This window comes from Saccopteryx leptura, chromosome 9 (genome assembly GCF_036850995.1).
Source record: "Saccopteryx leptura isolate mSacLep1 chromosome 9, mSacLep1_pri_phased_curated, whole genome shotgun sequence".
Lineage (NCBI taxonomy): Eukaryota > Metazoa > Chordata > Mammalia > Chiroptera > Emballonuridae > Saccopteryx > Saccopteryx leptura.
In genome coordinates, this window is record NC_089511.1 from 79374212 (window position 1) to 79401453 (window position 27242).

General features: G+C 43.2%; 1 protein-coding gene across 2 annotated transcripts in view; it reads right to left on the reverse strand.

The window, feature by feature from the left end:
• Nucleotides 1–27242, reverse strand: part of POLR3A (RNA polymerase III subunit A) — a 56904-nt gene that overhangs the window by 9072 nt on the left and 20590 nt on the right. For both annotated transcript variants that reach the window (XM_066349185.1, XM_066349186.1), the window contains exons 12-25: nt 20889–20958; nt 20347–20474; nt 20018–20156; nt 18108–18272; nt 14938–15110; nt 12952–13063; nt 11902–12020; nt 10158–10295; nt 8179–8349; nt 7153–7266; nt 2035–2121; nt 1865–1947; nt 1132–1302; nt 2–95 (exon numbers count right to left, since the gene is read on the reverse strand). In XM_066349185.1, coding sequence (XP_066205282.1) covers nt 2–95; nt 1132–1302; nt 1865–1947; nt 2035–2121; nt 7153–7266; nt 8179–8349; nt 10158–10295; nt 11902–12020; nt 12952–13063; nt 14938–15110; nt 18108–18272; nt 20018–20156; nt 20347–20474; nt 20889–20958 — 1764 coding nt within the window. The remainder of the gene's footprint in view (nt 1; nt 96–1131; nt 1303–1864; nt 1948–2034; nt 2122–7152; nt 7267–8178; nt 8350–10157; nt 10296–11901; nt 12021–12951; nt 13064–14937; nt 15111–18107; nt 18273–20017; nt 20157–20346; nt 20475–20888; nt 20959–27242) is intronic.

Consider the following 27242-nt stretch of genomic DNA (forward strand, 5'->3'; position numbering starts at 1 on the left):
CCTCTCCCAAAAGGGTCTTCTCAATTCTCCCTTTCACAAGGCGGGCGTAATCTGCATCGTCATCCTTGTCCAGCTGTGCCGTGATGATTGGCGTGCTGAGAAGTGAAGGACGAACAGTTACACTCAGGAGTAGTCTGCCCGAGGATCACGCCTTGTGGAGTCTGAGGACTACTTAGAATCGTGATGTTGAAAGCAACTGAAACTCACTAAGCGTTTGCTCTGTGTCAAGGATGTCCTTCAGACATTCTCATTTAGATTTACTATTTTTAGAGCTTATGAGATAATCTACTCTGCCAGTGAATGAAATGGCTTCCAGAAAATTCTCTCTGACCGAGTGAACCTACCTCTTCCTCTTTGGTCCTAACAAGTAGTTAGTTTAGTTCTGTTCTCTGAGTAAGTTGGCTCTCTGTGCACTACAGCTTCCTTCCTCCCTTTCCCTGTCCCTATCACGGCTCTTCAGGACACCTCCAGCTCCTCCAACAACCAGCGACCAGCTTCCACGCCACTGTCCTGAATGGTGTCCCCTGAACCCACCCTCATGGAAGAGGTGTGACCCTAAAGAGGTCGGCAGAGCTCTTGCCACCGCGGGCGCCCCCGCTGAGCTGCAAAAAGTGCAGCTTTCCTTCACTTAATGCTATTTGTCATTTTTTTTTAAGTTTCAGACCATAGATGAATCATTCTCATCAAATACACTGCAATATGTTCCTACCTTTTCTAGCCTCAGATCACCTACAAGTCTTATCATGAAATCATGCGGCAGCCAGACTATGACCACAGCCCAGGTGCAGACACGTCCGTCAGGTCTAGTCAGGCTGGGAACATGACATCAAAAGTTTGAAATCTACAAGGACACACTGCTATAATTTTTCCAGTAGATTTTTTATGTTTCTCTCTTTCACGTAACCTGTGGCCAGAAAGAAACACTTCTTCCATTTTGACTGGATCTAATTTTAACTTATGTTTTGTCAAGTGGTTTTTTTTCTTTTTTAAAAACTAAAACATGATTAACACAAGCACGCCACCGATGTTTCAGAGACTGTCCATTTAAATTGCACATCTGAGAAGAGAATCCCTCTTCTTCAAAACACATGCCAGGAAGTGTGGGAACAGAAGGGCAGCAGAGCCAAGCACCTGATGGCCTTGGAGGCGTTGATGATCTCCTTGATCCGGGGAACGCCCAGGGTGATGTTCATGGAGGCCACGCCTGCGAAGTGGAAAGTCTTCAGGGTCATCTGGGTGCCGGGCTCGCCAATGCTCTGGGCGCAGAGGGCGCCTACTGCAGAGCCCGGCTCCATCTGTGCCCTACGAGGAGAAGACCGCAATGAAAGGCCCAGCAAGCTGCTGGGAAGCCTTCTGGTTATCTCCTTTCAGCAGAAAAAATACAGACGGCTTAAGGGTCAGAAAGGAATTGGCAACGAGCCAGGCTGTGCTGTGAAAGAGGAAGAACGGCACAGGGCAGCATCAGGTGCGAGAGGAAACAGTGCTCAGAGGGGTCCAACAGAAAGTGGATGTTGGGTGACTACATATGGCTACCGTGCGATGACTGGGCCCACAAGTCCACTGCCTCAAGAAGACAAGAGTCTGCTAACAAATAGTACTGAAGGTGGAGGTAGTAGGTGACATTTGCCAAATATATTGGTCGTTTCACTGCGGGGGGAAAACACCTGAAAATTTCTGCATTAATTTCACATCTTGGTGCATCCTATCTACTCCCTGGACTCCCTAGGTAAGAGGTGACAGACCTGCTCAGACACTGGCAGTCAGTAAGTAGGGTGGGTACAGACTTTTATTTCTGTGGGGAGACAGGAAGGATACATGGGACCCATGTGACTGCCCAGCAGTCTAAGGCAATTAGCATCCCTACCTCATGTACTTGTCCCTACAAGTCTCCAGAAACTTTTCTAACTGGGTGGGGGTGATCCGGTCCAACTGGTACAGCACACGGGGCTGGAAGAACAAAAGCAAGTGCAGAGTCAGGGCTGGCAGCCCCTGGAAACACCTTCGCGTCCTTCCCCCACTAGAGAGGCCATTTACCTCCGTCGTGCCGTTATCGTTGATGCCGTATTTGTCTCTGGTTTTCTTGATCTTCTCAGAAACCCCCTTAATGAATTTCTTTATTTCCTGAAAGATGACACAGCAAACATCAGTTGTATTATTTCTTAGTAATTCAGACGATATGATGTTTTAAAAACTTCAGTAAATATGATGATCCCATCAGATTTTAATGATAACTAAATAAATATGTAAGAGCTACATTACAGATAAAGTTTCTACTACAAAATGTCCAAGGAATACACCAAATCACCCACACCCTGGCCATATCACTCTTGGTTAGGTGTTTCCAAGGCCGTGTTACTCCAAGGGTGCTCCAGCAATGGCATGCACCAGCACTCTCGCTGCCCTGCCCCATCGCCCTGATACGGTGCACGGAGCGACAGCAGGGTAAGCCTCTGTACCTGCCCATTCTCTCCTCCCTGCGGGCATGCCACACTGCCATTCACACAGCCCAGGACAGAAGCGCGCCATTTATTCTTTCAGTCTCTACACTGATTGATTTTTTAATTTCTTTTGAAGTTGTTATAAATTTAAACACTGACAAGCTAATGCAGAGCTTTGCAGATGTTGTACACACTTCACTCACATGCTCTGAGCTTGCCTTTACTTCCGAGGAAACACCCCCCCCGAGCTCAGCTTCTCCCTCCCCCCCTGCCAGACTCTCACCATGCCGCCATCACTCCCCACCCACACACAGAACCTGGGAGGGCTGCCGGAACCAACTCTCAACACTGCAAGTAAAACATCAGTATATAGTATTTGCTATTCCTGCTGAATTTAAGAACAGTACTCTAAAAAGAAAAAAAAGGGAAGAAACAAACAAAGGATGAAAAGAGCAATACTCTTAAGTCTCAGGATGGAGACAGAATGGAGCAAAAAAGGTAACAAGTGTGTTATGTGGAGGGGACACAGGGCAGCGCTAGAGATCACTGACCTGGCTCCAAGTTTCCGGCAGGCATTCAATGGGGAAATACCCACCTGTTTTAGGACTGATAGTGAGCCTGTGAAATACACCCAGCCTCATGGTCACTCCCAGCACCTCCTCTCGGAGAGTGCTTACAGAGCGGGGTTTAGAGGGGAGTGTGCTTTGATGGACAGCCCAATCCAAGCCCTGCTCCCAGGGGTCCAGCCTGAACCACAACAGATTGTTTCTTAGAGTACTTCTAAATGAGCTGAAGGCACAAACCATACAACAGCAAGTCCTTTAGAGGTCACCGTCAATACAGTCCTGGGGCCAGCCAGTGGCTCTTTTGATCCAGAGGCATTTTTTAGAATATGGGGAGAGTGGACAGACTGCACTCCCCTCTGAAACCCCCTGAGAAATACAATTTCCCCCTATGATTTTGGGTAAGTCATGGAAAGAGGGAGCAGGAATGGGACTCTGGCCAATTGTAGGCATCCAGCTGCATGGGCAGACCAGTTAGCTGGCCCAAGGAAGGGAATGCATATTGTGGTGACCTCAACGCCTCATGAGGTCTTATTTCTGGACTCGGAGGTTTGCTGAGGGGCTCTCAAAGAGAAGACCAGCATGCCTGCCCCAAGTCTCCTCAGTTAATATCACATAGCTGAAAACGCTCAAGTTTTGTCTGAAACAAATGTTTTAAAAAGCAGACTGAACCAGAAGTCCACTTTTGCAAAACTAAACCCTACATGTTACCTATAGAGAGCTTAACACTAACCCAGTTCTATCCTAACCCTGCCAAAGTCAATCTCTTGAGTTTCCCATACACTACCTAGCAATTTCTGTTACCACCTTTTCCAAAAGTAAAATAGTCAATGGCTCATGGGCCTTCTGTCAGCGACTGTACAGCTCAGCAAGACCTCCCTATGAGGTGGCATGGCACTTAGCGCCATCACTCCAGAGCAGAGGGACTGAGGGGCTGAAGGTCAGGTGCTTGGCCAAGGGGACAGGCCCCTCCATGAAGTCAGCTGCTTCCTCCAAAGTCTGCTCTCGGGAAGGGGTTTCTGCGATGTCTTCTTTGCCCACTGCGAATTCCATTCTGTGTCCTGGGAGCCCAGGTGACTGAGGGGGAAGGACGCTAAGGTATTTGTTCTTCCAGCCCCATGGGAGGGGGATCCACTACACCTTGGCTATCCCTCGTTCATGAACATGGCCTTTGCCTTCTTATTGGGAAAGTGTGCAGATACTTGGGGGGTGTATTGTGCCACAGCCACCACTGTATGCAGAAAGGTCTTTAACTGATTTGCAAGAACTTGATAATTCTGAGGATTTTAAAAAAAATTTTATTTATTCATTTTAGAGAGAAAAGAGAGAGAGAGAGAGAGAGAGAGAGAAGGGGGGAGGAACAAGAAGCATCAACTCCCATGTGTGCCTTGACCAGGTAAGCCTGGGGTTTCTAATCAGCGACCTCAGCATCGCTGCTCAATGCTTTATCCATTGTGCCACCACAGGCCAGGCCTGAGGAGGATCCTTCTAAAGAGAAACTCTCCAGGCTTGCTTACTGATTACGAGTGTGAGACTGCGTTTTCAGATGCAGTCAGTCAGTGCAGACCAGAGAGGAAACTATAGCTGGGAAGGTGGTGAAGCAATCTCCCCTGGCGTGGCTCTGCCTCACAGTGGGAATATTCAGTCAGTAACAGCCTTTGCCATTTAGTTCTTCCTGTGTCATTCAGTGTAAAGAGCCTCTTTCACACTGCTGATTCCCAGCCCCCAGTCTGCCTGTCCACTGTTGATACGGCAAGCTCCTGAAAGCCCTCTTGGCTCAGACACTGCCATCTGATCACCAGGTGGTAAGAGGCTGCCCCACTTGTTGGTGCACGGAAACCGGAACGAGACCCTATGGCTGAGCAGACCCAGGGGACTTTCATCTGTGAGGAACTGTGCACAAATAGGAGCAGAGGACACCCTAAAGCCATTCCCCAGCTCAGGCACTGGAAATGAGATCTTTCAGCTGCCACTCACAGGGACCCACTTCCAGTGGCTTTGCTGAAAGGAATGACTTTCCTAACACAAAAGTTAGATATTCTGGAGGTTAAAAAATAAAGCTCATTTTGCAGAAATGAATACTGAAACAGGCTATTAAGAGCTCAGCTGAATCAACCCATGCATCCTACAGGAAACTCACAACACAGCAAATGGCAGGCAATTAACCACACAATTGACCAGAGTTTAATGGTGACACTCACGCCACAGCAATCTGTGAGCACAGCACCGGCCTCTGGCACGGGCGAGGGCCAGGGAGTTTCAGAGGCTCAGACAAATCTGTCTGGCCAGTGGATTTTGAACCCTCTTAGCAAAACTGAATTCATAGATTGTGAGCTACTGAAGGGCAAGGGCATGTTTAGTCATCTTTGTGTCCTCAGGATCTGTACAGTGTGTGACAGTGACGGCTGAACGAGGGCTGACTAAATCAACACTGCTGGGCAGAAGGCCACCCGGCCAACCTGGTCAGAGGCACGAGAGGAACCAGTCCAAAGTGAGGCGCAGGCAGCCAAGCCTGCGGCACACGAGGCCCCTGTCCTGGTGCCGCACGCAGCCGCCGCACGGGCCCGCCTGTGCCCAACACTCACAGCATGCCACACGCATCACCTCGGTACACTTCTCATAGCCTGTCTCAGTCAAGGTCTTCAGGGATAAACAAAGAAATAAACAAGTAAATATAACTATGTAGAAAAATAATCACAATCCTAATTTGTTAAAAATCTATAAAAATAAAACAAGGCACTCTTAACTTTAAATATTAAAATCTGTAAGATTTTCTTTTTCACATTCACCTCAACATATAAAAGAAAGACTTTCCCTTCATGTTTTGATTTCTTTTTTCTTAGAGAAATAAAGAAAGAGAGAGAGGCAGGAAGGGAGATGAGAAGCATCAAGTCATAGTTGCGGCACCTTGGTTGTTCATTGATTGCTTCTCATACGTGCCTTGATGGGGGTTGGGGCTTTAGCTGAGTCAGTGACCCCTGGCTCAAGCTAGTGACCATGGGGTCATGTGTATGATCCCACGCTCAAGCTGGCAACCCTGCACTCAAGCTGATGAGCTGGTGACCTTGGGGTTTTGAACCTGGGTCCTTAGCATCTCAGGCCGATGCTCTATCCACTGTGCCACCACTTGGTCAAGTGGTTTTGATTTCTGATACACTGAAAGGGATATATTCCTGCTGATTTTATTTTTTGCTGCATTTGAATCACCAATCAGTACACAAAGGTTACTGCTTACTGGCTTCTGTATTCCTCGCTTTTGATCGTCACCATGATTATAAACAGGAAGGAGCTGCTTGAGTAGGTCAGTGACATTAAAAAACAAACAAAAACGTTAAGAGGATATTAAGGTGACAGTTCCCTGGAAGAAAAAGGAAGTCAGATACCATGGAGTTCTGATCCACACCAAAGTAGAAGAAAGAGCAATGCAAAGTCAAAGGTACTGAAACAATACCTCTTCCAACAAAAATTAGTGCGATTCAGAATGATGGAGGGAAGAGCTGGTCCACAGGATAAGAAAGTGGTTGTAGGGTGTTTAGAGTGGTAGAGTTGTTTTCGTTTTTATTTATATTTTTGGTAGAGTTGTTTTTTAAAAAAAATCAGTTTTCCAGCTAAAGCACTTTTCCTCTAATAGAAAAAACATGTAAAAGCCATAAACTAAGAAAGATGTGAGATAAATTCTTCACAGTGGCTGGTGAGATTTCACAGGGGCAATTCTTAAAATTATTTTTTGTGACAGAAACAAAGAGAACAGAGAGAGGAACCGGTACGGACAGACAGACAGGCACAGAGAGAGATGAGAAGCATCAATTTTTCATTGCAACACCTTAGTTGTTCATTGATTGCTTTCTCATATGTGCCTTGACTGGGGGACTACAGCAGACCAAGTAACCCCTTGCTCAAGCCAGCAACCTTGGGCTCAAGCTGGTGAGCTTTGCTCAAACCAGATGAGCCCGCGCTCAAGCCGGCGACCTCAGGGTTTTGAATCTAGGTCCTTCGCGTCCCAGCCAGACGTTCTATCCACTGCGCCACCGCCTGGTCAGGCCATTTTTAAATTTCTTAACAAAGGAACACACTTACAAAGTTCACCCGCTGGCACCTGGCGAACAATTTCTTGTGGGAGGCAGGTGAGTGTGGCTACCACGTGGACTTACCTGCAGGAAGCTGTCCTGGCAGCAGAGGAACTCGTTCTTCTTCATGATGGACTCCGTGGTCAGAATCAGCTCGTTCTTGCTGAGAGCAGGCTCACCTGGACACGGGAAGACTGCCTCAAGTAGTAAAAGGAAACAGTATGATGTGTGGGGGCAATGGAGCAGGGGGATGACAGCAAAAGCAAGAACTTACAAGAGACGCAACAACCTTACTTAGAGTGATCTTTTAGCAACTCATGATGATTTTTCCCTTCAAAACGAATTTTAGATTTTACCTTTAATATAAAAGGAAAAACTGATACAGGGAAACTTACAGAATTCTGGGCTGGCCAGTGGGTTTTGTTTCATTACTCCTCAAACTTTGCCCAAACACAGATTTGCATTAAAAGTGCAAACTGTTGTTTAAAAAAACAGACAAAAAACCCCAAATACTTTAAGAGTGAAAATATTCCTCCACTCTTAAACTCATGGAATTTCCCCAAAGCTGTGACAGCTCCATGTCATCCTGATGCATAGGCAGACCATTTATACATCTGGGGTCTTCCCCACTGATAGTTTTCCTCTATTGTAAACAACACTGGGAAAACACTCTCACACTTAGGTCACTTCTGGAGGCAGAGTCCTGTAATTGGAGCTCTGGGGTCACAAGGCACTCCTGTTTAAATTCAGATCAGTACTGTCAAACTACCTTCCAAACAGGTGTTTCTAAATTACACCCCCAGTTAAAATATGTGAAAAGTGCCTGCTTTTCAACACCTGTCACTTGGAACACTGGCCTGTTACACAGCAACCAAAGCCCTCTTCTACTGGCATTTGATCACTACTAATACTAGACTTTGAAATTGAGAAAATATGTTTCCTTTAATATTTGGGAAAATGATTCAGAGGAGCAGAAAAAGGAAAACACTAAGCCAGTAGTTGGGTAGGTACCAATAAGCATTAAGGGTGTGTGATTTTCCAAAGGATACCTCCATTCTGAAGAAATGTCCTCAGAAACACTCTAACCCCAGATATAATAAGAAATCTTACTTTGATGTTGTCCAGAACCCTTTTAAACTCCAAGGGCTCATCTTTCCCCTCCATGGCTGCGGGGTCTAAGCCGTCCCCCCCATAAATGAACTGGATGATGTCGCCTGTGGAGCTTCGGACTGTCAGGTCATACTGCGAACAGAGATCTTCGAGGGACTTCACGAGCCTCCTCTAACGGGAAAGAAGCAGAGGAAACCAAGCCCAGCAGCTTTGGGAAGCCTAGTCACATGTGCAGAGAATGCGATTTGCAACTCTAAGTTCCAAGGTTACTAGCCCTTTAATCACATAAAAACATTTTATTAGAAATCTCTTTTAAAGATTCCCCTGATCCCAAGAACAATTAAGGCCAAAAGGGCCGAACTAGCTTGTCCAGTGAGATTTAGAATATACCCCAACCTCCAGCACTTTAATGTGTTTTAGAATACATGCAATTTATATCACATCAATCCCAAAGAAATATGCAAACACTGTTTTCCTAGCCTGCTTTGCCTTCCCTCTTCTTCTCCCTAAGGTATAAATTAATGTAATAACTTTGCATTTCTAAACACAACTTAATCTAGGACCCTTGTGGACTTCAATATGAATTACAGAGGATCAGGTGCAGACCCTGTTCTGGGACACAGGGGAAAGTGAGAACAGGGACAGCATTGTGTCTGAACCAGCAGGCAGTGGCCACTTCTCAAACCTGCTCAGGGAAAGCCTTTTCCCAGCAGAACATACTCTAGCCAGTGATGTGACGTCGGCCCAGTGACTTGAAGAGAAAGAAATCTTCCTCTAGGCAATTTCAAAACAAAAATCCCTCATGTCAGAACTAATTTGTTCTACATTAACACACTGCTCTGGGAAAGTTGTACTCCACTTCAGAATGTAAAGACAAAAAATAAAGTCAGAAGACATTCTGGCAAGAGTGGTAAAGCATTTTACTGTCTGTTGGGTTTCTGACAAAAGCAACACACTCCAAACTGAAGGGCAATTTCCCATCAAAAGATGATTAAGAGAGACACATCAGTAATGACACAGGAGGCACAGACGGGGCTACAGAGATGGGTGTCTACTGACGTGAGTCCATTACGCCCCGGCATCGGCCTTGTTTGTTGCGGCCTACTCATTCACATCTTCACATTATCGATCCTGGTTTCCCATGTCCAAAGGACCATGCTTCCCAAACTGGGATCCAGAGCGGGCAGAGAGGGACACAAAGCTACAGCAAGTTCATGGTCCAGCAACTTGGAGTATTAATTTTACTTGGTGTTTATATATGTATATATATGTATTTACACACACACACACACACACACACACACACACACACACACACACACACAACGGAGCATACAGAAATAAAAATCAGATTGAAAAAAAAGTCTTTGCTTGTGGTCTTTTGGAAGAACAAAGTAGGAGTGTATTTCCACCACTTTGCCATTAGAGGTACCTTTGTGCAGTCTGAGGAGTACAGGCATGGAAACCCTCTGGCGTAGCCCTGTCCCTGAGTCTATTATCCTAGAACTGTACACACAGTGGCAGCCTAGCCTCCAGGCCCTTCTGCCAGCGCCAAATAGGTTCTTGGAGCTATTAGAATGATGCTAATAACAAGTTATGTAAACAGCTGTAAAGTGAAAAGCAGAGTCCTCTCAAAAAACAGAAGGCACGCACTGTCATGCCCATTCTCATGCATTAGGAAACAGAGGCTCAGTGAGGCTCCCTGGTGGCCCCTAGATGCACCGCCAGCCCACATTCTCCTCTAACGGAGCCTTGGTGTCTGTGGCCCCGGTCTGGTCTCGGTCATTCGAGGTACCTAGGATTTGGAACATTAATATTACCCTTTTCTGTTATTTCCAGGGCACCTATGTTTCTTAATTTTTTCTTTTAAATATCAAGACCAGATAAACTTGAGCTCATGTACAAATTTGTAAACAGTAATAAAAATCCTCTGAGCCCTGAGCGACTCCATTGCTAATGGCCACATTTGTTCAGGTTACCTGCATGTATCCTGTTTCAGCTGTCTTGACGGCTGTGTCCACTAGACCTTCCCGGCCGGCCATTGTGTGGAAGAAAAACTCAGTTGGTGTCAAACCAGAATAAAAGCTATTAGCCACAAAGCCTTTGGCAGCTGGGAGCTAAAGAGATGTAAAAAAAAAAAAAAAAAAAAATTAAACAAAAAAGTTCAAGGTCCATCATTCTAAAACCCATTCACGTCAGAAAATGCCATACGTTCCAGCTAATAATACCTGGTCAGTGCACTCTCATGACATGGCAGGTTTTACATACACTTTCCTAAAGGAGAATAAATTTGGCACAACTCATCCTTTCCAGAGACAAGGAAGGAGAGGTCCCAGCCAGGGCTGGTGCCGGTGCCGGTGGCAGTGGCAGGCAAGTGGCTCAGGAAAGGGAAGCCAAAGCCCAGGCTGCTGTCCATAGAGAGGCAGGCAGTCAAGGACCCCGAGGGCAGCCACTGACTGCAGCAGCTGCCCATGCCCTGGGAAACGATGTCTCCCTAAAGACATCTTCCCTGTGGGCCAGGCTGCCCACCTCCACCATATAAGCACATGTTGCTAATGTTTATAAGGTTTCATTGTGGGGTGCTGTAAATGTTTACCGCCATAGTGATGATCACACAACTATGTAAACATACTAAGTCACCGAACTATACACATTGAATGGGTGACTATGTCACATAAAACGTATTTCAATAACACTGTAAAAAATATGTAAGTATATATAAAATGCCAGGTGAAATGGCCAAATGGTCGTAGAACTTGATTGGTCTATGTTCACCACAGGACAATCTTGACAAACAGACCAACCTGCTGCTTCCTGACTTTGCTTAAGGGCAGCTGGTGTACACAGATATTTCTAGGCAAGCACAGATACCCTGAAGTCTAATCTAGCCCAGGGTCAGGGACAGAGCAGTCTGGATGCCCTGGCCTCTCCTCTTTAAATTAGGCTGCCGTACAGCTCTGAGCCTGACAAGCACAGGCAGGTGCCATTCCAATGACTGCTCATCTGCCTGACTTCCACGAACTCTGACCGTGGGCCGAGGACCTGAATTGGCTCTGGGGCTACCTGATACAGAGAATCCCCACGTGTCTCAGTACAGAGGGGATGAACAGACCTATGGCGGTTCCATGGGGAAGAAGCAGTTGGGGCAGCTGGGCCTTAATGGGAATAAGAGCTGACTCCAAACCTAGAATTTACTGTGTGACTAAATCTACTTTAAGTTCCTTAACTACAGACTTACTAGTTGTCTGCCTCTGAATTCCAGAACATCCTCAACACACGCCTGTCCCTCTCTGCTTACACTAGCGCCCAAACTAGAATTCAGAGAAGTCCTTTAGAAGCTGAGTGAGAATTCCAAAGAACCTGAAATTTCCTGGTTGCTCTAGTGTGGTTTATACTATCGCTATTTTAGTATCCTTATATAGGTTGAATGTATATATAATTTAAGCATTCACTTTAATTACTTAAGTTGGATGGGAACCTGAAATCCTCCTGGAGAGAAAATATACAAGGGGGCATTGTCCAAAATTTATAGCTCTGAATTTAACGAGGCTCCTTCTACACGACTCAGTCTGGGCTGAAGAGGGAATGCCAATCCCGAGCAGCACCCGCCCGTACACAACACCTCCTGGAGCCGTTTGGGTGGCAGCCACAGAGCTTCAATTACTCTTTTCTGCACTCCTGATGGTCGCCCTTCAAAGTTCTGCCTGATCCACCACAGCTTACCTTTGAGTGTTTCTCAAAGTGAGGTAAGGACCTGTTTTCAAAGCCATCTGGTACTCGGGAGCCACTGATGGCTTGCTGTCCCACACAAGCAATCATCTGTGATATGTTAATGAAGGAACCTGGGAAAACAGATGAGGAAATAACATGAACTGAAGTGCGAGCAGATTTGTGGAATGAAACAGAACCACAACCCAGCACAGCCTCTTATCCCTAGTCAGTGCACGGTCCAGGGCAGAGCTCTGTCACACAAGAAAGGCAGGAGGGAGCAAACGAGCACTTCTGGGCAGGGGAAAGACTTCTGGTGCACCTTCAGGAAGCACCAAGGGCCAGCTTTCTGGCATAAACAAGGTGGAGGGAGGAATTCCGATATGGGTGGAAGAGCGGGAAACAAAGACACGGGAATGGCTAAGTGTGGCTATGTACCAGGAGCAAAAGTAAAAGAGGTGAACTTTATCTGTAAACAATGTACAGATACAGGAGAAGCACAGGGGTTCTGAATTTGAGCACAGCATCATGAAACCTAATGCTTCAATGTCCTGGATGAGTATGAAATTAAAGTTTTTTGCCTCATCACTAAATATTGTGCATTATTTTAAAAATCCCATCTTTTAAAAAAAGTTGTTTTAAAAAGCTGCTCAAAATACCTTCAAACTCAGAAACCCACATTCATTACCAGTAAGTTCTTCTAGAAGAGTTAAACTCCTCAAAATGCAAATAACCCTTTTTTTATGTACAGCTGACCCCTGAACGGGAGGGTTGGGGATCCAGCTGCCCACACAGTAAAAAACCCACATGTAATGTAAGTCAGCCTCCATATACGTGGATTCCCAACTGCGGGCTGGAAGTGCAGTGGACTAAAAAATTACAGCATATAAGGAACCCACGCATTTCAAACTCCTGTTGGTCAAGGGTCAACTGTAAATGATTTAAAAAGCCCTATTTTATAAACAAAGGGCAGTCTGAAGTTATTTATGACTTACATTTTCCAGACTAAACCAGCCAGCCCCCAGGGAGAATCCAGTGATGGCAGCAGCCAGAGAGCACACTCACCTTTGGAGCCACACAGGGCCATGGTCAGGGGGCTGTTGCTCTTGTCCAGCTCCCGGAGGCAGGCGCTGCCGGCATGGTCCCGGATCACCGACAGCTCCTTCAGGATCAGGGCCTGGGGGAGAAGGGAGAGTGTGGTGGAGTTACCCTCACTGGCTCTGCTGATCCCAAATGTACAGTCTAACTTTAAGGGACTTTGAAAAAATTTAAGCAAGATGTCAGAATGCCAAAAGATAGAGGTTTCAGCGCCTTAGAAGACCAGGATGACCAATATATACAGACCAACATCTTCCATAAGGTTCCAAAATCAGTGTGTAAGGTAAAAGTGATTAGTAACAAAACCTTGAATACTTTAAATGGCAGTACTATTGAATGCACATGGCTTTGTATACAGCAACCTATACAACAAAATATCTGTACCTATATTGCTATGGATACACATACATACCTAAGTATAAAGTGTAAGACAGCACTTCCCCAAGTTAACTGTGTGATGAAGTGACTCTACAGGAATATTCTAGTCCCTGAACTCAGCCATATCATCACTCCTTAACTCACAACTTACGATGCCGAATTTAGGAGTTGTGGTTCCATTAAATATGAGTGCTGCCGAGGCCTCAAGTAATTTTCTAGGTGAGAAACATCCATTTCTTTCTCCCTGTCTTTAAGACTTACGTGCATAAAGACTGAACTCAAGGGCCTGGCCGGTTTGCTCAGTCAGAGTGTCATTCCAGAACAAGGAGGTTTTGGGCCCTATCTTCAGTCAGGGCACATGCAGGAAACGACCACCGAATGAACTAAGTGAAATAATAATGAATGTTTCCTCCTGACCCCCTTAATTTGTCTCTCTAAAATCAATTTAAAAAAAAAGAAAGCGCTAATAAAGGTAAATCTCTCACACAACTATGCTTTACAATTCACTTCTGGCCCGGGTCAGCTGGCTTCCTGGATAGACCCAGGTTCAGTTCCTGGTCAGGGCACACAGAAGAATCGACTATCTGCTTCTTTCCTGCTCCTTCTCCTCTGCCTCTCTCTATTCCTCCCCTATAGCCAGTGGCTCAGTAGGTCCAAGCATCAGCATCAGACACTAAAAACAGCTTGGCTGATTCAAGCATCGGCCCTAGACGGGGTTTGCCAGGTGGATCCCAGTTGCGGAACAGGTGGGAGTCTGTCTCACTAGCTCCCCTCCTCTCATTAAAAAAAAAATAATAAAAAAATTCACTTCTAGCCTGGCCGATAGCTCTGTTGGTTAAAGCAGTCTCTAAGCACAAAGGTTGCCAGTTTGATCTCTGGTCAGAGCACATACAGGAACACATCGATGTTTTTGTGTCTCTCTTTCTCTCTAATAAAATATTCACTTCATCAGGAAATTTCTTACTGCTTAAAGAGCCTTTCTTTCGTACTTAGGTAGGTCAAAGCCCTGAGACCAAGGCTCCTGGGGAAGCAGAGGAGGGCCAGTACAGTCAGACTGCTGACCCAGGTTGCTCTAGGGGAAATGCAGGGCTCCCAAAGGATGGAGTAACTGATTCTGACACGTGCTGCTCCTGTTCTCAGCTAACCTAGTTTGAAATTTTTCGGGATATGACTCTCAACATGAATTTTCCATCTTCTGTACCCAAGTCTCTTTCAAACATCGTCCACTTAAACAGCTGTGGCAGCAGCTCTAGTCGAACAGTGTCGAAAATAGAAAGGGCAGAAGCACTTAAGTATCAGCTCCATAAGGGCCAAGCATGATGTGGGATCAAGGGCAGTCCCGTGTGGCCACATGAAGAGCGAGGGCTGTGTTTCCACCACTTAGAATGCGACAGCTGAAAGGGATGTAAGGGACTTGTTGAAGGCCCTCCCTCTTAGACAAACAAGGACAGGCACAAGCAGCACAGGGCCAAGACGAGACTGAAGCCACTGCCTTTACTTCCCTTCTCCTTAAGGCTCACTGCACAACCCTGTGAGCACAAAGGGGCTGAACTGACCGACACAAAGCGCACTCACCTCCAGGGTCTCCTCGGCAGTGCAACCGGGCTGCTGCTGCAGCTTGCCTGTGTTCAGGGCTTCGATATACTCATCACATTTTTTGTAGCCAGCATTCAGCAACTCATACTTGGCCTTTAGCAGCCCTTGACCTGGTGTGACATCACCAATCCCAATTGAGAACCCACGGTTTGCTATAGAAAAGTTGGTAAATAAAGCAGAAAGAGAGAGTCATGGATGCCAGTCAATGTTTTGTGGAAACAAGTTGATACCTTCAGAGAATTTGCCATAATTCAATTCAATTAAAATATACTGTATTAGCCCCTAGGGAGTTACACAAACATGACTAAAACTATCTCCTCTCTGAGACCTTACAGCTTAGTGGGGAGGACGGTGATATCCCAACTAACAATAATATAAAGCAGACTGCCCTTAATACTGGAGAGCAAGCTGAAGGAGCCAGCTATGGAAAGTGAGCAGCTGACTTCTGGTTCTAAGGCAGCATCACAGGGACCTAAATTCTTTCCCACACCCCCAAATCCTGGCTCTCTTCAAAAGTAATTCCAGAACACAGAGACTAAGAAACAAATGTAAACTCCTCCTTGATGGAACTATGCCCCATCAATAAACCTAACCCTTATATATGTAGAAAGTGAGCAGATGAGAAGTGGGGAATAAGATGCCTCAAGGTGGCTATGGAAATGATCACCAGGTTCTGCAGGTGACGGTGTATGTGCTGAAAACAGAAACCCAGTGTAAAGTCTGCATAAAAAACAGGCCCCATGCCCTTCCTTACCCCTGTGGGAGACTGGGGTTTACTACCCAATAAATGGATGTCGAGACTCTGGGTTGGGGGTTACTAAGGTGCAGACAGATGGGGATGACTGAAAATCAGCCACTGAGGGAAAGTCTTCATATTCCACGACTAAAGAGTCCTTGGCCTCTCTCCCTATCCAGCTCCCAGAATCCTGGCAGCCAGGTCTCCGTCCTTGGTAAGGAGGGTGAGACTGAAGTATATCTCTGGAGAAACCAAGTCTCTTTGGAGAAAAGCATTACTGATAGGGAGACTGGGTAGTTCCACAATCAAAAACTGGTTTCCAGCTCAGTAAGAAACCCAGAGGTCTATCAACCAATCAGCTCCATTTTCAATCAGTGTTTTAGTGCCTCACTCAGAAAATAGCAATGATAGCCAGGGAACCAGATATTTGAGGAAAATCTTTACTACAAAAGACAGAAGACAAGAAACATGCAGAAAAAAGAAACAATATTCAGGGAGCAAATAAAATAAAACTGAGTGATATTCTCTCAGACCGACAGAGAAGATATTTCTGGGGAGCAAGAACAGGAAGTCTTAGAAAAAAAGGAAAAGGAAGTAAATAACTGTGGATAAGAACAGTGGCTGGAAAGTAAATATATGATAGTGAAAAGATGTTTAAATCAATAGAAGTATTAAAAGATAATACAAATCCTGAAACAAACAAACAAAAAAATGGACAAGGAAAAGAAGATAATAAGAGTCAATCCAGGAACTCTAATAGGCAGTTAACAAAAATTCCAAAAAGATGCCTGACCAGGCAGTGCCTCAGTGGATAGAGTGTCCAACTGGGATGCTGAGGACTGAGGTTCAAAACCCTGAAGTTGCCGGCTTGAGTGTGGGATCATCTGGCATGAGCGCGGGATTATTTGGCTTGAGTATAGTGGCTCATTGGCTTGAGCATGGGATCATAGACATGACTCCATGATCGCTGGCTTGAAGCCCAAGGGTGCTGGCTTGAGCCCAGGTAAGCAAGTGGTCACTGACTTGGCTGGAGCCCCTGGGTCCAGGCACATATGAAAAGCAATCAATGAACAACAAAAGTGCTACAACAGCGAGTTGATGCTTCTTATCTCTCTCCCTTATCTGTCTGTCTGTCCATGCCTCTCTCTCTTTCTTGCTAAACAAACAACTTAAAAAAAAAGAATTCTATAAAGAAAGACCAGAGGAAATAAAGGAGAGAAAGTTATTGGAAAAATAATAGAAGAAAACTTCTGGACCCGAAGGACACATAGTTGCAGATTAAGAGTTTACAGAGTGATGAGCACAATGAATTTTAGAACACCCATGTCAAAGATATACCACTGTGAACTTTCAGGGTGCCAAAAACAAAGACAGGATTCTTAAAGCTTTCAGAATAAAAAGACAATTCAAATACAAAAACTTGGAAATAAGAATGAAAATACACTTTAACAGCAACCCTGAAAGCTAGAAAAAAGTAGGACAATAGCTTCAAAATTCTGACGGAAGTAATTTTCAATCGAGAAGTCTATATCTAGCCAGCCAAAGAATCAATCAGGTATAAAAATACATGAAAAATATTTTTGGGCAACAAGAATCTCTTGCCTGACCAGACGGTGGTGCAGTGGATAGAGTGTCGGACTGGGATGCAGAAGACCCAGGTTCGAGACCCCGAGGTCACCAGCTTGAGCATGGGCTCATATGGTTTGAGCAAAAAGCTCACCAGCTTGGACCCAAGGTCGTTGGCTTGAGCAAAGGGTTACTCGGTCTGCTGAAGGCCCGTGGTCAAGGCACGTATGAGAAAGCAATCAATGGACAACTGGGATGTCGCAATGAAAGAATGATGATTGATGCTTCTCATCTCTCTCCGTTCCTATCTGTCCCTGTCTATCCCTCTCTCTGACTATCTCTCTGTCCCTGTAAAAAAATAAAATTAAATTAAAAAAAAAAAAGAATGGCTCAATAAACCCAATAAAAAATAATTAAAAAAAAGAATCTCTTGACCCATGGCATGCTCAAACCATGAGCAAATAAAGGAAACATCACAGTGCAAAGATAGCAGGGAAATACTGAGTAATCTGGTAGGGCTAAATCATAGAAAACCCAGAGGGCTATAGCGAGTGCATGGGCCTTGGAAGCAACCCTCAAGGGCTCTTTATGTAACACAACCCTATCTGAGAGGCAACAGGGAGCCACTGTAGAGTTTGAAAAGAGACTGAAAGGCAAATTCAGATCTGAGCCATTATTCAGTATTGCATTAATTTCAGTAAGGAAAGCATAAATGTTTACACTGGACTAAGTGTCCTTTACTCTTTGTGTATGTGTGTGGGGTGGGAAAGGGAGAATGAAACAATAGCAGAAGAAACCCTAAAATCTCAACAAATAGAGCAATAAAATGAGATGCCAAGATACTCACAGAGGTACACAGGAGCCAGCCTGGCAAGCCGTGACATGGCATCAGCCGCTTCATTCTGCCCCCAGTCTCGCAGCAAAATGTAAAAAATATTGTTCTTGGATCCTGACCCCAGTGTTCCTTTGTCCATGCTGCCACTCATCAACTCACTGTTCTGGATAGTGACGTCTGGAAGGGTAATAACGATTATGCATTTAAACAATCAATTAATATACTTAGCCTCATCCCCAAAGAATTTAAGGTAGTTGAGAAAATTCATTCCCATATTAAAAATAAAGCAGAACAAACAGGAATTCAGTTTAATTGTTCCTTTGAGAGGGAAAAAAAAAAGAAATCTAGCAACTTTTAAAAAGCAGGAAAAGGCCCTGACTGGGTAGCTCAGTTGGTTAGAACATCAACTCAGTATGCCAAGGTTGTGGGTTGTGAGTCTGATCCCCAATCAGGGCACATACAAGAATCAACTGACAAATGCCTAAATAAGTGGAATAACAAATCAATGTTTCTCTCTCTCTCTCTAAAATCAATCAATAAATAAAAAATTTATTAAAAAAAATACGAATAATCCAATTAGTTAGAGTCCTAACTCTGAAATGTACTGGTTGATCCTCCTATTCATCTGTGAACTGTGAATGACAACATCAAGCACTTGCCATCTTTATTTCATGGGGATGCTTTGGGCTCATATCAATGAGATCATGTACAGCAAAGTATTTTATAACCAAAGTGCAAAGCACTATGTTATTCACCTAAGATATTGAAAACTAACAGTAGCACCATCATGAAGAGTATCCAATAAAAAATTAAAATTCTTATCTAGAAAGAAAACAAATCTAAGAAAATCCAAAATATCTAACAACAACAACAACAACAACAACAAAACCAGTGTATTTTTCAAAGGAATGGTTATAAACCTGGGAAAAAGAATGCTCTTTGAAACATTTCATCTTCATTACAAGACATAAACCTTGGCCTTTACAGAGACTCTATAGTTCTTCAGTATAGAGTCCTAAAGATCCATTTCCTGTCACAAGGCCTCATTAGCAAAGCCCATTCCTGTTGTCAGTCTGTGATGACCTCAGGAGCTCATGGCAGACAGTAAATGCTGGCGCAATGACATCAGTCTGTGGACCACACTCTGGGTGAAACGAGTCTAGATCAGTGGTTTTCAACCGTTGGCCCATGAACCAGTCGACCAGAAATTTTTTGCTGGTCTGCAAAATTAACCACCCTGATACTGTATGAAGATTGTAGACCCAATATCTTAGTTGAATTTGCTTATGCTCAGGGTAATTTCTACCTTAGTGGTCCCTGAAATAACTCTCCTATTTTCACTAGTCTCCAAGCGTAACAAGGTTGAAAACCACTGGCCTAGATGACTCAGTTGGCTTATACTTAAACACTCCCAGTATTTCACCTGATGTTTATGTTATGAGAAAATTCACTGACCAAGTGAGGCAGGTAACAAAACTGGTCCTTTTCATTATAGACTTTAGTCATACTTAATAGTCAATAAACACATTTTTGGACATAAAATTATAAATTATATGCCTTAAGTAATGAAACCCTTGTTGATGAAAAATAAAAAAACTCCAAAAAACAAAAAAGGAAAATAAAAGAAACTGTATTAAGTGATAAAAGCTACCAAAAAATACAAAAAACAAAAAAGACAGAAACTAACCACTTAAGACTAAACACCTTTGAAAAGAACATTCTAATTGCCGGATCGCGTGTCTATAGGATCTCTGCTTCTAGAGAAATGGAAAATCACTTCTGAGAGGAGAAACACCAGCCACAATTCCCTGAAGAACAAACTTCCTGCCTAAGGCTAAGGCCTTAGAGAAACATCGAGCTTGTGAACATTATTGATATCTTGCTTTTCTGACACCCCTCCCCCTCCCATAAGTATAACTCACAGGAATCATTGACACAGAGATCTTCTCCTCTCCCGCAGTACTGCTTGCCCTTGGTTCGAAGGTTGGCCCTCACTGGGTTGTCATCACTAGGTCTGAGAATGATGCTGAAGATCTGCTTTCCTGTCCAAAGGGTGACAGGCTGGAGGAGGAGAAGGAGCCAGAGCATCACTGGTCAGGTCTTGTCTCAACTACCTTTCAAGCAAATATGAGACTGCAGTGATCACATGCAAACAAGCACCATCATGGGTACATGCATTTGGGTATATGAGGATGGACAGATGGATGGACACAGACCTGTATACACACACACACACAACTCCTGCACAAACCTTTAATATTGTAGGAGGTGGGAGGCGAACTTTAATTTTCTCATCCTTGCCAACCAATATTGAAGCAATGATTTGGCAAGCCTTGGCTCGGTCAAAGAACGTGTCTTTAAGTGTGAGGAGATAGGCACCTAAAAATGTAAAGAAATACATACACAGACACACAAAGATGAAACTGAGAGGAAATCACATTTCAATTTTAAAATAAATACATACTACTACTAAAATGTGACAAAACCTAGGGCTGCTTATTGGCTCTCTTCTCCAGTGAGAATCTAAGCTCCACAAGTAAAAGGACTTAGATTTACACACTCCTGTATCCTTAGTGAGTAAAACAATTTCTGTCTACAGTAAGAGCTCAATAAATGCTTATGATTCAATTAATAATCAATCAATACAAAACTTCTCAAATAGGTTCACAGTTAAACTTAGTAAACAAAAGAATTAAAAAAGGCACTAAACAGCTTTCCAAGTTATCACATAAAACCACTGAATGAGAATCACTGTGTTCCAAAGTCTCCTTTCAAGTGACTTTCACAACTCACCTGTTAGAAAATCCTGAATAGCAGCAATGAGTGGTTCTCCATTCCTTGGAGTTACAAGATTTGCTTTAGTCTGAAAAGAAAAAGGAATACAGTAAGTTAGCCATTCTGCAGACATGATGCAGTCCAAAGACCTGCACACCCAGGATGAGAAAGGAAGCCAGGGCCTTAGTCCCATCTTTGCCACTAATTTCCAGTTGCTTCCTCTGTTGAGGGGAGAGAAGAAACCCCAGCAAGACAGACCTCAGAAGTTCCTAGCAGCACTAAAATAAAATACCGAGTGAAGATGTTTTAGACCCCTATAAAAAATTCAATTATCCAAGACTTTATTGTTATTAATAAATTCACTTCTCCAAAGATAGTTCACTTCTATGTTATCTTTGAAGTGAACCAATTCCACACTTGTCCCCGACGATGGCAGAAGTGTTAAATTTCTCTTGACATTTAGTTCTAACAACTAACAATTTAGCAATAGGATTCAACTAAAATTTAATGAGTGCCACATTGAGCAAAGAAGGATGCTCAGGGCCTAGGTAAATTTAAAGACATCTCCGTGTGTCAGAGCGCATCTGCTCAACACTTGGTGCGGAGGTGCTCAGACGCACTTGTGGGTATTTGGGGCCTCCATGCCCAGGCTGAAAGGCAAAGACCCGTCTCTGCCTTCTTCTGAGCTATCACCTGGAGTAGTGATCTTTCAACTGGGCAGGAGACAGCTGTTCACTCTGGTTAAGGCAATTATCTGGAGTAGAGCAGCGAGCAGCCTGGGGTGGGAGCAGACTGCATGAACCTGAGATGTGCATATTTTGGAAATAAGTCCTGGGTAACTAGGGCCACATTCAAGCTAGGGCCCAACTTCCTCCACTGAAACAGGACTGGTGAATCAGCACAGCAGGTGAGCTTCTCACAGGAAATTGAGGGGATTTGTCCAGATAGTAACAACAGACTCTTCTACCCAACACTGTTTTTGTTTTTAATATTAAAAAAAAATTTTTTTAAATTTTACTTACTCATTTTTAGGGAGGGAGGGAGGGAGGGCGAGTGAGAGAGAGAAGGGGGAAAGAGCAGGAAGCATCAACTCCCATATGTGCCTTGACCAGGCAAGCCCAGGGAGCCAAACAGGTGACCTCTCTACCCAACATTCTTGAAGACTGTTTTTACTGTTTTCATTTGTAACCCATGAAATATGTTACCATAAAATGTCTAATAAAATGGAGCTATAATAGCAAAGTCAATGGCAAAGTGTGCTTGGCTGAAGCTGATAGCTATTATCACTAATAACATTCCAAACATTCCTTTTAATTACAAAAATAACATATCCATTATAGGGAAAAAACCTCTAAAACCACTGCTTTAAGATTTGATATATAATGCTTCCAATTTTTTTGTTATGAAGTTTTATATACATATAAGCATCTATTTACTAAACAACTGCATATACCACTATGTCATGATTTTTAAGAGCCACAAAGGGTTTTGTTATAACCAATTTCTTATCGATAAACATTGTCTATGTTCTATTATTGCAAATAATTTTGCAGCTCTAATTATTTCCTCTAGAGAGCTTAAAATAAAAAAGAAAGCTTTCCTTATTCTAGAGGAAATCTAATTATTTCCTCTAGAGAGTCATCAGAATGAATGACTGTACTGATCTATTCACCCTTTGAGTATATGAGCACAGAACAAGAACTCATTCATGGCTATCCATCTTCCATAAACCACCCACCCATCAACCATCTTGTACTCTTTTATCACCCACCAATTCCCAACACAGCACTCATTACCATTGCTACAGATATTCAGGCTTAGGAGAAAACAAGCTAGGCTCGTTTCCCCAAGTGTGATTATACCACAGGGTCTTCGCACACGCTGCTCTTCTGCTTGAATTATTCTTTTGCTGACAGTCCCACTGCTTATTCTCCCACTTCTTTCAGAACTTGGCTCATATGTTACCTTTCTAGTGGCCTTCCCAGACTATCCTACTGTGAAACAGAACCCCCTTCATTCTTTCTTCCTTATGCTTGATTCTTTTCTTCCTAGCACTTATACTCACCTGACATATTTTGTATTTGTTTATTCCCCATCTCTCCCTACTCAGATAGGAATGAAAGCAAGAATCTGACTTTTTTATTCACTGCTCTGTTCCTAGAAGAGTGCTTGACACACAGTAGTACTCAATAAGCATCAACTAAATCACTTTAAAAGGCCAAAGAATCTAAAGAAATAATTCAAAAGGACTCTAAATAAAGATGGTCCTTGAGGAATTAATTCTCAAAGCAAATAAGAAAAACACGTTAGTCTGGGATGCGGAGGACCCAGGTTTGAAACCCTACGGTCGCCGGCTTGAGCACGGGCTTATCCAGCTTGAGCATGGGATCATAGACATGACCCCATGGTCGCTGGCTTGAGCAAAGGGTCACTTGCTCTGCTGTAGCCCCCTAGTGAAGGCACATATGAGAAAGTAATCAGTGAACAACTAAGGAGACTAAGGAACCACAACAAAAGAATTGATCCTTCTCATCTCTCTCCCTTCCTGTCTGTCTGTCCCTCCCTCTGTCTCTGTCACAAAAAAAGAAAAAACGAAAAACATCTTAAACAACAGACGGTAGAGGAGTCATGGTGTGCTAAGTTGGAGAAATACGGCAAATCCATTAAAATCAATCATGAAGACTGCAACAAATTGGGTATTTATAACATATTAAGCAGAAAAAAGGAAAACAAAGGGTATCTAAACCATTACAACTACCATCTAAATTAACAAACTGATTAGAGGTGGAAATAAAGAAAACTGTCATGTCTAGAAACTTTACCTGATTTAAATAACTTCTATTATTATGCTAGAATGTTTTAATAAATAAGAATCAATGTTTTAAAAAGTTGAAGACCTCAGTCTATTTTAGCACGTCTTAGAGTTATACAATTCTCCAAAAGATAAACATGTATATACAATTAAATGATACATTAAATATGTATTTAATTCATCAGAAAAGGTATGTCAACTTGGCCATGCAGAACCCTGGCAAGGGCCATAAATGTAGCACCCCCTTCCTGTGCCCACAAATCCCCATGGGCTTTAATATATTGCTCACAAAAATTAGCGGATATTTTATCACTTCATATTCATTTTGAAATGTTCCCTAATTTTTGTGAGCAGTATAGATTTGCCTACAGAATCTACTTGCCTTTACTTTAGAATCGACACTTAATACCCTAAACCAGGCGTCCCCAAACTACGACCTGCAGGCCGCATGCGGCCCCCTGAGGCCATTTATCCGGTCCCCTGCTGCACTTCTGGAAGGGCACCTCTTTCATTGGTGGTCAGTGAGAGGAGCACTGTATGTGGCGGCCCTCCAACAGTCTGAGGGACAGTGAACTGGCCCCTGTGTAAAAAGTTTGGGGACCCCTGCCCTAAACCAAAATAGATTAGAAGCATCATATCAGACACGGTTCTGTTTTTGCAGGAAAGCACTTAAAACCATAAGATACATTAGTTCAGAATACAGAGAACAAGAATACAGAAAAAAAGAAAGCTAAAATTGAAAAACAGACTGGGGCTATGAAGTTTAGGAGGCAAGAGCCCTACACAGCGGTACCACACGCCACGGCACTATGGCTAGGCTCAGGAGCAACTAGAGCACACAGTATGACCGTTACAGCCCAAATATAGGTTCCTAAGAACATGTATCTGCCTCACACAGCACTCAACTCCTCTAACACCTAATAGGCACTCCTTACCCGGTCGTAAAATAAAATGGTGGTAAGAGTCATTACAAAAATGACTATGTTTAGTGTGCCCTTCAGAAGACAAAGCATGTAACATATTTTTGGAAGGTTTCCACTCAGGACATTCAATAAGGTGTTCTGGTGTTTAAAGAATCTTTACCTACTGGAAAATCTACTTATGTAGAACATCAATCTTTCCCATGAAGCCCAGTGGTCAATACACGGCCATACTCTTTTTTTTTTTTTGCGTTTTAAAAATTTATTTATGATTTTAATTTGTGTTTACATAGATTCAAGTGTCCCAACGAATATATCTCCGCTCACCTCTTATTCCCCTCGGTCCCTCCATGCCCCCTCTACCCAATTCCTTCCCTGCTTCCCTCCAGGATTTGCTGTCCTGAACATATAATTTCATTAATCTCTTTCCCTTCTCTGATCCCATCTTCTCTTCTACTTTCCCTCTGGTCCCTTTGATCCCGCCTCTGTCTCTATTCTGTTCCTCAGTTCATATTGTACATTGGATTCCTCAAATGAGTGAGGTCATACGATATTTTTCTTTCTCTGTCTGGCTTATTTCACTTAGCATGATAGTTTCCAGGCCCATCCATGTTGTCGCAAAAGTTAAGATTTCCTTCTTCCTCATGGCCGTGTAGTATTCCATTGTGTGTATGTACCACTGCTTTTTAATCCACTTGTCCACTGATGGACACTTAGTTTGTTTCCAGATCTTGGCTATTGTAGACAATGCTGCCATAAACATGGGGGTGCATTTCTTTTGAATTAGTGATTTGGTATTCATAGGATATATTCCTAAAAGTGGGATAGTTGGGTCAAAGGGCAGTTTCATTTTTAACTTTTTGAGTAATCTCCATATTGCTTTCCAGTGGCTGCACCAGTCTGCATTCCCACCAGCAGCGCAGGAGGGTTTCCTTTTCCCTGCACCCTCTCCAGCATTTATTATGTGTTGTTTTGTTAATAAGCACCATTCTGACAGGTGTGAGGTGGTATCTCATGGTGGTTTTAATTTGCATTTCTCTAATGATTAGTGATGTTGAACATTTTTTCATATGCCTATTGGCCATCTGTATGTCCTCTTTGAAAAAGTGTCTATTCATTTCTTTTGCCTATTTATTTATTTATTTATTTATTCATTTTTAGAGAGGAGAGACAGAGAGGGAGAGAGAGGAGAGACAGAGAGAGAGAAGGGGGGAGGAGCTGGAAGCATCAACTCTCATATGTGCCTTGACCAGGCAAGCCCAGGGTTTCGAACTGGCGACCTCAGCATTTCCAGGTCGACGCTTTATCCACTGCGCCACCACAGGTCAGGCTCTTTTGCCTATTTTGATTGGATTGTTTATCTTCCTGGTGTTGAGTTTTACAAGTTCTTTATAAATTTTGGTATTAACCCCTTATCAGACGTATTGGCAAATATATTCTACCATTGTGTGGGTTGTCTTTTTATTTTGTTAATGGTGTCTTTTGCTGTGCAAAAGCTTTTTTAGTTTCATATACAAATATTGATCTACTTACGACCTATGCAACTTACGACCATTTGACTTTACGACCACAACCGCTAGCCACGACTGCTCCGAGTCTGGCAGCGCAAGCATTGCCCAACTGGGTGTACGACAGTGTGGACCAGCTTCCGGCAGCACTACCGTCTCTGTGTGCACCATTTCAACTGTTATCCCAGACTCAGTACAGCAATTTATGTTTTGTGTCTTGGATATTTTTCATCAAACCCCTCCCAAGATGTCTACCAAGAGGAAATTGTCTTTGCAAATATTAAACCAGTTGCACTGGTAATGTAGTGTTTTACTTAAACCTGATGAATGTAAAAATCAGAAACAAAATGGTGTAGAGATGATACAAATGGCATAAAATGAACAAAGAAAGTTATGATATATAACAATAATGACAAAAAATTATGATAAAATATGACTTAAAGATTTTTACATCATCTCACAGTACTGTATGTACATATAGCCTACTCAAATTATGACCAAATTGTGTTACGACCGGTTTGTTGGAACCAATCGTGGTCGTAAGTCAAGCACTAGCTGTAGTTCCATTTGTTCATCCTGTCCTTTATTTCACTTGCCCGTGGAGATAAGTCAGCAAAAATATTGCTACGAGAGATATCGAAGAGTTTACTGCCTATGTTTTCTTCCAAGATGTTTATGGTTTCACAATTTACATTTAAGTCTTTCATCCATTTTGAGTTTACTTTTGTGAATGGCGTAAATTGGTGATCCAGTTTCATTATTTTGCAAGTACCTGTACATTTTCCCCAACATTTGTTAAAGAGACTGTCTTGACTCCATTGTATGCTCTTATCTCCTCTGTCAAATATCAACTGACCATATAAGTGTGGGTTTATTTCTGGGTTCTCTGTTCTGTTCCATAGATCTTTATGCCTGTTATTCTGACAGTACCAACAAGCTGTTTTGAGTACGATGGTCTTGTAGTATAACTTGATATCAGGAAGTGTGATACCACCCACTTTATTCTTCTTTTTCAGGATTGCTGAGGCTATTGGTGTTCTTTCTTGGTTCCATATAAATTTTTGGAATATTTATTCTATATCTTTGAAGTATGTCATTGCTATTTTAATAGGAACTGCATTGAATTTATAGA